Here is a 12500-nt window from a genome sequence, read left to right as displayed (position 1 = left end):
AAAATGAGCAGGAAATCTCAATTTAAAACAACGAAACCTTTGATTTTCAATGGTAACACTCTTCGTGAAAGATTGCAAGCTCAAAGATGTTTTGCCACTTACATACTACTTATATAAACTTCCAAGCTCCTAATACACGAAACCCTTTCAGTCCTTCCCATTCAAAAACATATCTTCCACCCAAATATAACTGTACAATACAATTTCATGAAAATGTAATACATTTATTTTAGAAAAGGGATGTAGGATATATTCATATACATATGTGTGTTTGTTAAAGAACCATTACCTTCCCTACCATGCCAAAATATATTAGGTGGGAGATTCCGAGTCTGCTTAGGTGGCCAGTCTAATTGTGGCCTACAGACGGTCAACATAGCTTGAATCATTGTAGCATCCCCAATGTACTCATTGATTCTACAATTATACATGTTGCACTTCACCCGTGTGTCAATAGAACCCGTCTACATAGATAATGACCAATTCATCTTGCATAATTATTATCATTATTGCCAGCTATAATACAACCTAGTTTGAAAAGCAAGATGTTACAAGCCCCAGGACTCAAACTGGGAAAGTAACCCAGTAAGGAAATGAAATAAGGAAATGAACAAACTATATGTGCTGCTTGGATTCACTAACTTTACTTCTTGGGGGACCATGGCTAAAATAAAGAAAGATTGCCACGATTTAAAATAATTAAATTCAATGCCTAAATACAACACAAATAAAACACCTGTAAACAACTAAGCCGGCAAGCCTTCTATCCACAGCACATACAGAAGGTGTTTGAGATTCGTTGCTGTGCACTTTTTGTATGTTATGTAATCCTTGTTTTGAGTTATCAATAAGATATTTCAGCTTATTCTCCTTTTATCTTTAACAGTCATATCATACTATCATGATAACAACCAATGGCATTGATTGTTCGACTCAAAATTAATGGAGCCAATAGTGCTTCCGTCTCGTTACAAATGTATGCCCAAACCTGTACTGTGCACCTTCGAGAAAAATCAAAATAGCATTGTCAAATACTATACAGGGGGTCCTTGGGTTCGAGAAAAATCAAAATAGCATTGTCAAATACTATACAGGGGGTCCACGGGTTACGCCGGTCCCGACTTACGCTGTTTTGTGGTTATGAACGCGCCCCCATAAAAATATAAAAAACAATATTAAGTGTCGTTCCGTCTTACAGCGTTAGTGCAGTAAGCGACGTAAACAATTGCGAACTAGTTTCTAGCGTGCAGCGGATGAATATGCTTGTGGTGGTTGCGGGCGAGGAAGACGACGTCCCTCAGTTCCAGTTCTACGCCGTTTTGGTTGTGTTTGCCTGTTCTCTCTCTCGTTCTTTGGAACTTTTTGCCTTTCGTTATGGCTCCTAAGCGTAAGGCAGATTCTTCTGATGGTATTGTGTCTAAGAAAATAAAGGCCATCACCATGGAAGCCAAACTAGATATTATTAAGCAGTCTAAAAACGGTGAAACGCCAACGAACATTGGCCGAGCGCTTGGCCTTAGTCGTTCAACCGTGGCTACTATTCTTAAGGACAAAGAGCGCATCGTTGAACATGTGAAAAGATCTGCTCCATTGAAATCAACAGTGATAACCAAGCAGCGTAGTGGTTTAATTATTGAAATGGAAAGATTATTAGTGCTTTGGTTGGAAGATCAAAATCAACGGCGTATTCCGGTGAGCCTAATGGTGATTCAAGAAAAGGCTAAAAGGTTGTTTGAAGCGTTGAAAAAAGAAAGGGGGGAAGAAAGTGAAAGTGAAGAGTTTTTGGGTTGTAGGGGTTGGTTTATGCGATTTAAGGCTCGGGCTAATTGCCATAATCTTAAGTGCAAAGTGAAGCTGCTAGTGGGGATGAGAAAGCAGCAAGTGAATTTCCTAAAGCGTTGGCTGAGGTAATTAAGGAGGGGGGTTATTCTGCTTATCAAGTGTTCAATGTGGATGAGACAGGTTTATTTTGGAAGCGTATGCCTAACCGTACGTACATAGCAAAGGAGAAGAAGTCAGCACCAGGTCATAAAGCCAGCAAGGAGAGGCTAACTTAGCTTCTTGGAGGAAATGCTGCTGGGGACTTCAAACCTAAGCCCTTGCTGGTGTATCAGGCTGAAAATCCAAGGGCACTCAAGGGCATTTGGAAGAGTCAACTCCCAGTCATTTGGAAGACAAATAAGAAGGCATGGGTGACACTTGCAGTGTTTGAGGACTGGTTTATCAACCATTTTGTGCCAAGTGTGGAGCGGTATTGCACCCAAAAGGGTATCCCCTTTAAGGTGTTGCTAGTGCTGGACAATGCCCCTGGACACCCTGCCCAGCTGGGAGACTTTCACCCTAATGTCAAGGTGGTTTACCTTCCACCTAATACCACGGCCCTTTTACAGCCCATGGACCAAGGAATGATTGCTTCATTCAAGGCCTACTACCTCCGAAGGACAATTGCTATGGCATTACAGGCAACGGAAATGAAGAAGGACTTGACTCTGATGGACTTTTGGAAGTCCTACAACATCCTTGATGCTGTTAAGAACATTGCTGATTCCTGGGAGGAGGTTAAGATGACAAACATGAATGGTGTCTGGAGGAAACTATGTCCTCAATTTGTGAATGATTTCCATGGGTTTGAGGACACAGTTGACCATGTTATCAAGAACATTGTTGCCCTGAGTAAGGAAATCGATCTGGATATGGAGGTTGATGATGTTACAGAGCTGCTGGAATCTCATGGAGAGGAGTTATCTGCTGGGGACTTGATACAACTGGAGAAGCAGATCATAGAGGAAGAAGAAGAAACCCCCATCCCAGATCCTAAGGCTTTCACAAGGAAGGGCTTGTCAAAAGGTTTTGCTGAGATACAGCAAGCATTGGCAACTTTTGAGGCTCAGGATCCTAACATGGACGGGTTCACTAGGGTTTCCAGAGGCATCATGGACTTACTGCAGTGTTACATGGAGATCTTGGATGAGAAGAGATCCTGTCTGTCCAGTATAACCTGGAGCGGTATTTTAAGAAAGTAGAGAGACCTGCACCCACTACATCAGCTGCCTCTACTACTCCAGATTTGCCAGCAACAGAGCCTCTACCCTCTACTTCAGCTGCCTCTATTGCTACAGAGCCTCTACCGTCTACCTCGGCTGCCTCTATTGCTAGAGAGCCTCCATCATCAACCTCAGCTGCCTCTATTGCTTCTCCACCACCTTCTGTAGCTTCTGCCTCACCTCCAGACTCACCTGCCCCAGCTTCTCAAGCACCTTCTGTAGCTTCTGCCTCACCTGCAGACTCACCTGCCCCAGCTTCTCCAGCACCTTCTGTAGCTTCTGCCTCACCTGCCCCAGCTTCTCCAGCATCTTCTGTCTCACTTTCAGAGAATCCTGACACACCTGCCCCAGTTTCTCCAGCATCTTCTGCAGCTTCCTCTCCACAATAAACCTGTCTCTTCGTCCCTTGCAATATCCCTTCCAGTGTGCAAGCCAACCATAGGATTAAGGTAAGGACTTGTTCTCTTTTTTCATTAATATTTACTTTAATTCATGTGGTAAGGAATTGTTTTCTCTTTTTCTAGTAATGTTTTTATGTCATTTAATACATTTTATTATAGTACAATACTTTACAGTACAGTACAGTACGTATAGAGTAATATATTTATGGTGTTCCGACTTACACTGAAATTCGGGTTACACCGCGTCTCAAGAACGGATCAAAGTCGTAACCCGAGGACCCTGTAAATCTTAATATTTATTGTGTAGGTATACTTATACTTTTTATATTGAATAAATGCATTTACTAACTGTATAGAGTAACTAAAATATCACTTGGAATTCAATAGCCTTTTTTAATTGTGCAACAGAGGAATCCAACACAAGGTTGCATTAAATGACGTATTCTTGCCTTTTTGTATTTCATATTTAAGATGACTTTACTTTTGTATTTCCTATTAAAGGATGAGTGATGTTAAGTTGGAAGTGATGTAAGGCAAAACGATTGTATGTATGTATGTATGTATGTATGTATGTATGTATGTATGTATGTGTATCTATGGGTATATATGTACATATCATATACAGTATATCATATATACTGTTTACAATATATATATATATATATATATATATATATATATACACATATATTATATATATATATATATATATATATATGTGTGTGTGTGTGTGTGTGTATATTTGTACATATATGTTGCTCTGGTCTACTCTAGATACTTTTTCTCTATGCTGAAAATGTTCTTGCTTTTCTCCATTTTCAAATTTTCAGTCACTGTTCCGTAAGGCTAAAGCCCTGTCCACACGATCAAGCATGCTCGACGGGCAAACCGTGATACCAAACCACAAGAGTTACTGAGAATGAAGGTTGATGACGTCAGAGGCGGGAAAACCACAGGCATGGATCCGGCAACACTGTTTCTTGCCAGCTCCCTGCCTGAGGTTTTCCCGCTTCTGACGTCATCAACCCTCTTTCTCACTACCTATTGTGGCATGGTATCACTGATTGCCCGTTGAGCATCCTCGATCGTGTGGACAGAGCTTAATGGAATGATGCACAGACCATATTATCCGTTATACTGAAGATTTTTAGGATTGACGACAGAATGATTCGTTGCGTCAGGTATTGTTGTATTTTCTATCCTACAGTTTTCCTATTCTTATTGTTTTCCATCTTTCAAGGGGCTGATTTACATCTTTAAAGTAGTTTTATAAGGCCTGAGGTGGATAAGAATATACGATGCCTCTTGCATTATTATTTGTGCTACCAGCTCATACAATGGTAAATCTACTTTTCAGAATATTCCATTCCTTTCACACCTTCCTCTGAAGCGTTTTCCCAGAGGTATCAATTGAAACGTGGGCATTCCATTCAAATGAAATATTATTACTTTTATTATAACTATCATATTCTAAGCTACAATCCTAGTTGGAAAAGCACGATGCTATAAACTAAAGGGCTCCCACAGGGAAAATAGCCCAGTGAGGAAAGGAAATCAAGAAGTATACTACAAAAGAAGTTTATGAACAATAACATTAAAATAAATCCTTCATTTATAAACTATAAAACTTCAAAATAACAAGAGGAAGAGAAATAAGACAGAATAGTGTGCTTGAGTATCACCTCAAGCAAGAGAACTTTACCCCAATACAGTGGAAGACCATGGTACAGACGCTATGGCCCTACCCAAGACTAGAAAACAATCGTTTGATTTTGGAGTTTCCTTCTCCTAAAAGAGCTACTTAACATAGCTAAGGAGTCTTTTCTACCCTTACCAAGAGGAAAGTAGCCACTGAACAATTACAGTGCAGTAGTTAACCCCTTGAGCAAAGAAAAATTGTTTGGAAATCTCAGTGTTGTTAGGTGCAAGAGGACAGAGGAGAATAAGTAAAGAAAATGCCAGACTGTTCGGCGTATGTATAGACAACTGGAAAAAAGCCGTAACCAGAGAGTGGAATCCAATGTAGTACTGTCGGGCCAGTAAAAGGATCCAATAGCTCTCTAGCAGTAGTATATCAATGTTTGGCTGGTGCCCTAGCCAACCTACTACCTTACTAAACATTTCTCTGAGGGAAATTCCTCACAAAAATAAATTTATGAATTGCTTTTGAGGATGAATAAGGAAATTGCATTTTGTCACTGTATACCAGCTAAGTACTTGGTGATACAGTACCTTAATTATAAGGCTACTCCGTGAAAATCCAGTTTGTTGCACATGACAAGTCAGAAAATTTTAGATGGTGAAAAGTTTATGATACCCAGCAATTTCACATATACAGAAATAATTTTGTACGTATGTGCATGCGTACTAACTATGAATGTTTTTTTTAATATATATATATATATATATATATATATATATATATATATATACATATATATATATATATATATATATATATATATATATATATATATATATATATGCATGTATGCTCATAAACCCACAAAAGTATGCAAAGTAAGGAAAAACCTTCATAGCTGTTTTGTTTGGAAGCTTCAATAAGTTCTGTGATGTTTACTTTTTCGATTCAGTGTAACTCTTATTTTCAATTTATAGTTTTTTCAGAAACCAATCAAGTGCTAAATCCTTTGCGCTCATTAAGATTAATAGATCGGCTAAGGTGTATGTAAATTGTTATTGAATTTCAATTATATTTCTATTGTAAATTCTATAAACGGCATTTCATTTCAACCTGTTAGACATAGTATTTCACCAAGTCAAGTTATGGTATTCATCAGATTGGTATTCATGAGATGGCTGTTTTCCTAGGCTTACAGGAGTCTAGTATGTTGAGTTAGTTGTCAGTGGGAGTAAGTCATTAGTTCTTAAATTATACTTAGTTTATCTCAGAAACCCTTACAGTTCATAGGTATCGTCTAGGCTAGATATTTCTAACCTAGAGTAACCTAACCTAACTTCATTAGTCCAACGTCAGTTGTTGGAAGAGACTTTAATCCTTATGTTCTGTAGGTTGCAAATTCATTACAGAGTGATAGCAAGCATTACTGGAAGCAGCCGTTTTAGTTTTGCATTCAACAGAATATTACTGTAGTAAAAAATGTTTTTTGTATGCAGTTACTTAATTTTTATTCATGTCACAATAACCGGCTTTGCTTCTCCTGATATTCAATGTGGTGATTGGGAATTTAGAAATTGCCTCTCCGATCAATCTTTCCTTATCTACATCTGTAAATAGTTCCTTTTTTGGAATTGAGAAAAATATATATCAAACTGCTGGTTACATATGAATTATTTCTATGAACCTCCCCTTATGTTCACATTGCTTCTCTCTAGAAGCATGGTTTATCTACATTTACCATAAAAGAAAAAAAAACGTTTTCTTTCCTTTCAATAAACTAAAGCCTCTAATAAAGTAATGAGACAATTTAGTGGTTAAGGACAATAACCAATGGCTTACGCAAGCCCTACAGTCTTCATTTTCAGTCTCGGTGTTGCTATCGGTTGTTGACAATTTAGTGGTTAAGGACAATAACCCATGGCTTAGGCAAGCCATACAGTCTTCATTTTCAGTCTCAGTGTTGCTATCGGGTTGCTGACAAGTTACTAGCTCAGGACTTTTGAAATTTAGGTATTTTAGAGCTTTTAGAGAGGTCTTCTTCTGGATTTACTAGTAACTACAGCATACACTGTTAAAGGGAATTGTTTCTGGCAACCATGATGTGCGTTCTCTTTGTCTAGCATGATATAGATGACGTTTGTGAGGAGAGCAAAGGTTCACTATTCCTTTTTAAGGGGAAAGTAAGTTTTTAAAAGCACTAAAGGAAACTTTCTTTTAGTTCATGAAAAATCAAGAGAAGAGTAGAATAGGTCGATGCAGCGGGAATGATGAATATAATAACACCCCAGTACAAACTCCAATTCAGCACCTGACAAAATAGTAATGAGCTAAAAAAGCTCTACTCTTTTTTTGCTTCTTCTGTTAATCTAAGAAGGGCAGCGAGTCTTCAATTAAAGGCAGTAATTCTGACCTAACCTACCCCATTTTCAACCCTAATCCTACTTCTCAAATTAGTCTACAGGTTTTGGTTCTCCATTCAGGAAGGGTTCTGATGGTACACAGTGCATTACAGATTCAAGATTCCCTCATAGAGCCTCAAGTTCTCTATTCAATTTAGAACCTTCTATGGAAAAACCCTTGCCTTCCTGCAATCCTAACTACTATTTTAGACAACTTGGTTGCGAGGCAGACGACCAAGTTGGTAGCCTGGATCCTAATATCCCTCTGCTCGCCGAAGTAAGCATTCAAAAGCAACCAAGTACATGATATTTGGATGGTGTGGTATGTTGTATGACTCCCTTAGAACAAATGTGTCTGAATTTTGGCAAAAGCCGATTGGTTAACAACGTAAAATAGTAGTACCTCAACTGTCCCTTGTTAAGCAAATATGCAGGAGTTTCCGTAAAAAGATGTAAACAAATGGAAAAACCTGTATGTAATGTCCTGGGTCACCCTTTTGACAGGAAAGTGAGGAAAACCCTGACTCTGATGAGCTATCTCATTTTCATTCATTTTGGATACTCATTTCTGAAAAATATTTGAAGATGTAGCTCAAGGTAAGATCTGATGCTGCTGGCAAGGTGATTTATAAGCCTCAATTATCCTACTTCATTTTGGATAGAATCGACAAGATATTTCAAATGCAAAGAAAGGCTTGTAATTTTAGTACTTGTTTAGTATTAAAGATTTCTATCTCATGAAGACATTCTGACTTATATAAGACAAATTCATTAGTTAATCTTATTTTAGATTACAATTTAATCTGCATTAAGCCCATCATTAATGCTAATCGACGAAAATCTTTAAATGCACAGTTTGCAAGCTGGTTTACTAAAGGGATGATGTTTGTATGTAATGATGTAAGACGTATTATTAAAATATTCTCCATCGCAGATTATATAGCATGATTTATCTCTAGTATTATAGGAGAGAAATTTTCTGACTATCAGGATTTAGATCTGGTTTTAATTATATGACTTGTTTAGATCAAACTTGTTCAGTTGGGGGGTTCTGAGGCTGTAGTAGCTTGTGTGCGTTTTGTAATTATGAGAAGAAAACAAGTATTTGCCTCTATGGTTGGTACAGTGTCTGAGGTGAAGAAATCGTAATTGATTTTCTAACCTATTTTGGGTCCTCTTTTGGCCGTAAATAAGATTGACAAATCAATTGCTAAAGTAGCAAAGGACTCAAGGCAAGGCGTTGATGTCACTTTCTAGGGATATGGAAGTTTCCTCCTTTACGCCATTAGCTTTATTGGCTTTAGAATTTTCTCCTTCAAGAAATCCCTTTCATAACTGGTAGAACATCATGATTCGATTTAGTAGATGTTCCAAAGGAGTTCCCAGGCGTAGTTGAAGATATCAGAGAACCCTATGATGGTCCTTCCTAGTAAATCACACGAGGAAGAAGACTTTCCCACTTCTATTAACCTTCATCCTGATCTGCGGGTGCTAGTTGCCGTCAAAAGGGGTTACTGGATTTTTCTGATTACTATTCCAAAGGAATCAGCCCATTTCTGAGTTATTTAGCAAATACACCAAAGGCATAGATTTTGAAACTAGAAATTGTGAAACTTCTAGAAAAAGATGTGATAAAAGAGATCTTAAACCCTGCTCCTGAGTTTTACAACAGGTTACTTTGTCCCCAAAGTGTCAGGGTGATAGATATAATCTTATTAACAGTAATGAAGAACCAGCTCCAACCGCTGAGTTGGTGGGAATGTTGCAGGTGGTCATTCCAGAAAGTTTTCTTGGAAATGATAATCCATGATTCCTTTCCACTCATAGATGTTTCACAGGAAGGGTGGGACGCAACTCAACATATTTCATATCTGTCTGGGAAATGGCCATCACAGGAGTTCATAACAATTGCCGAGAGCTTTCAGCAATATTCAAGGTTTTCAAGACCAGGAACTACTGGTGCTAGGGAAGACCAGGTCCGTGTTTCCTACAATACGACACCTGGGAGAGGGGGCGAGGGCAATGTCACAATTCCTATTCCGGATAGTGGTGCTACTGACTTGAATAAACCTTCCCTGTTACAAAACGGGAAGTCAGATTCTTCCATACAAATGGTCTCTTCAATCGTCAGTTTGTTTAGAAATATGGAATTGGTGGGGTTGACCGAAAATAGACAAGTTTGTAACATTACTGAAAAAAAGACAGGAGTTTTATTTACCTGCCCTGGACCCATTTGCATATGGATTTGTACACATTTCCACGGTTCTCCATGATTCAGTGGGTGATAACCAAGTTCAGAATTTTTATAAACAGCAGGAAGATACTGATAGCCCTGTTTAGGCCACAAAGGAAATGCTACAAAATTCTGTGGCCTTTGCTATAAGAGCGTCCGAAAATGATGCTGTACAGAGCAAATTTTTTCAGATAACCAATTACAAAGGCAATTCATCCAAACCCATACTTGCTATACCTAATTGCATGGAGACTAGCCTCTGAATTCTGAAACAAACGGTTTTGTGGCCCTCAAGATTGTCTATCATAGGTTTTAAAAGACAGTATAACAATAATCTGTATCAAAGACAAAAGAATACTTATTTTGACTGGTGCAAATCTAAAAATTTATCAGTAACTAGAACTAGTTTGAATAATAATATTAAATTTTAAAGTTTCATTTTTGAAAAAAAAATTCCATTTCAGACATTAAGGGGTGTAGATACTTACTAATTCTGAACTCAACTACATGGGATTAGTTGTAGCATTCCAGGTATTATAAAAAATGTATGCTTCGGGCTTTTAGTATTGAAAGACCTCCAGTATTCAAGTTTTTTTTCTTTAATTTGGATCTAGATTTACATTATTCAAAAGCTTCGAGTTTTGAACCTTTGGAGAAATCTTTCAGTGAAAGATCTCACAGATAAAAGACTTTGAGTGAGTGAACTAAAAGCACTAAACTTCGAAGGTAGGCTTTGGTGAACATAAGATGATGCTTTCAAAGATAAAATCGATTTTAAAACTAAGAGTTACCCTTAATCATTTCAAATAGCCTCTTTGGAAATGGAGGTGACCATTATATCGGAAAATAGATTTACTTGACCGGTAAACCATTCAGTATTATTTAGACAAAACTACTGTTTTGTGGGATCAGAATTCCAAATCATCTATCCAAAGGATGAAATGACATTTTTGTTAAAAGTTTGGTTACGGACGCTCAAAAAGGATTGAATCCGAGTTAAATGAAAGACTTGAAAGGGTCGAGTACATGATATTAAAGTGCAGCTATATCTCTTGATTTTTGCACAAATATTTCTTTGGTTTGCTTATCAAGATTGCTGGGGTTTAATATGATATTCAAGTTGTAATTTATTTTTATTTTTATTAAAGTATTTTAGTTTAGTTATAGCGTGTTGGGATTTCTATAAATAGGTATTACGAGGACAAGATAGTATTTAAGAAAATATTTTAGAGTTCCATATATCAAAACGAGATGGATTGTTAACAATAATCTAGACTATGGGCGAGTCTACAATGTTAATAATTTTCCTAATTTTAAACTTAAATGTCCAATCTTTTTCTTTCACTAGCAATCCAACTCCATCAGAGTGTGGGAGTCATCAATATGAGCCTCCTAGATATAAACAAAACTTTAATGCTACAATTTGTTATTTCTATACTACCCTGATGTTCACATATTTCACCTGCCCATCCTGCTTCCCACTGTCAAGAGGATAGGGAATAGTTTCACCTTTGAGACTGAAGACAAAGACAATATGGCTTGCCCAAGCCACTGGTTGATTCCATTAACTGCTAGATCGTCTCATTATTTTACCAGAGGCATGTGTTTATTGATAGTTAAACAAATTATTTTTTTTTTTTAGTTTTTGGGTAAATTTCGACTAAACCTAGATTCCAGAGAAAAGCAATACGAGCATCAAGTGAGTATATGAATAAAAAATTTAATATAAAATACCATTTTTGTCAACCCTTACATACATTCAGGTTATTGAGGTATAGGCTAAACTCTCCTTAATTTTTCTATAGTCGTTGGAATGTATCTTCCTTCTAAAAGGAAAATTACAGATATTAAAAATACTGGATTACTTTGCATTTATGAGAAACCCACAGTGTTCACCAGTTGATAACACTACCCTAGTATTCTTAGAAAAGGAAACTTGAAAACAATTCAGCATAAGCGCAAAATTTCATGCGCCTGCAAAATGGAGTACAGCTGTATGTGCTTATTTACAACAGAGAGAAGTATCTTGATATAAAACATGTATGTACTAGTAGGAGTTCAGTTTCATTAGTATTAGCTTATTTTTAGAAGACTCACCAAATCAGCATTAACGTCTGTCTAGTTGCTTCTTATCATTTGTAATCCTTATGTATACAGTGAACTTAAGTCCTGAATGATTAATTCTAAAGTATTGATATGTAAGCAGACACATTACCAAGATTTTACTTATTTTGCATTATGTGTACTGCATTACTATTCCACCTTACATATGACATCCTGTCTAACAGATGTCTCATACTTAAAAAAAAAAAAAAAAAAAAAATGTTTAAATTCCATCTGGTATATGACAACAAAAGCTCAAATTTGCTGTTCTCCAAATACAATGGATTTTTTTTTTTTTTTACACTATTGTCGGATACCGCTTGCCATATTAAGCACTGTTTCGCTGCTATCCCTTCTACATGCACGCATAGCACCATAATCATTCTTTTAATTATTCGTAGTAATAACAAATGAAGCAAATGTCAAAATAAAGGCAAAGCAAAAGCAAAACCCACATTAAATAAAAATACTGCAAGTATATATCAATCAATGCAACCTTCAAACCATTTTGCTATCAAATGGTTTTGCCAAAGTCATGCATACGCCCATACAGGTTAATATATTTTTTGAAATACTGACGAAGACAAAGGGCACTAAAACATTGACGATAAACATTCAGAACACTGAAGACAAATAACTGCAGCTACTTAGGTTTACAAATACACTTTGTGCTTGCTC

At 37.0% G+C, this 12500-nt stretch overlaps 2 protein-coding genes across 15 annotated transcripts in view; one reads left to right on the top strand and one right to left on the bottom strand.

The window, feature by feature from the left end:
• sei (seizure) overlaps positions 1-12500 on the bottom strand; it is a 337340-nt gene that overhangs the window by 53556 nt on the left and 271284 nt on the right. The gene's annotated exons all lie outside the window — the stretch shown is intronic.
• On the top strand, positions 2394-3433 carry LOC137619429 (tigger transposable element-derived protein 1-like). The gene is made up of 2 exons (XM_068349491.1): positions 2394-3006; positions 3048-3433. Exons 1-2 carry the CDS (start codon positions 2394-2396, stop codon positions 3431-3433), a joined length of 999 nt encoding a protein of 332 aa, XP_068205592.1.

The sequence above is a fragment of the Palaemon carinicauda genome, chromosome 26, assembly GCF_036898095.1.
Source record: "Palaemon carinicauda isolate YSFRI2023 chromosome 26, ASM3689809v2, whole genome shotgun sequence".
Taxonomy (NCBI): domain Eukaryota; kingdom Metazoa; phylum Arthropoda; class Malacostraca; order Decapoda; family Palaemonidae; genus Palaemon; species Palaemon carinicauda.
This window is presented reverse-complemented; position numbering and strand designations above follow the sequence as displayed.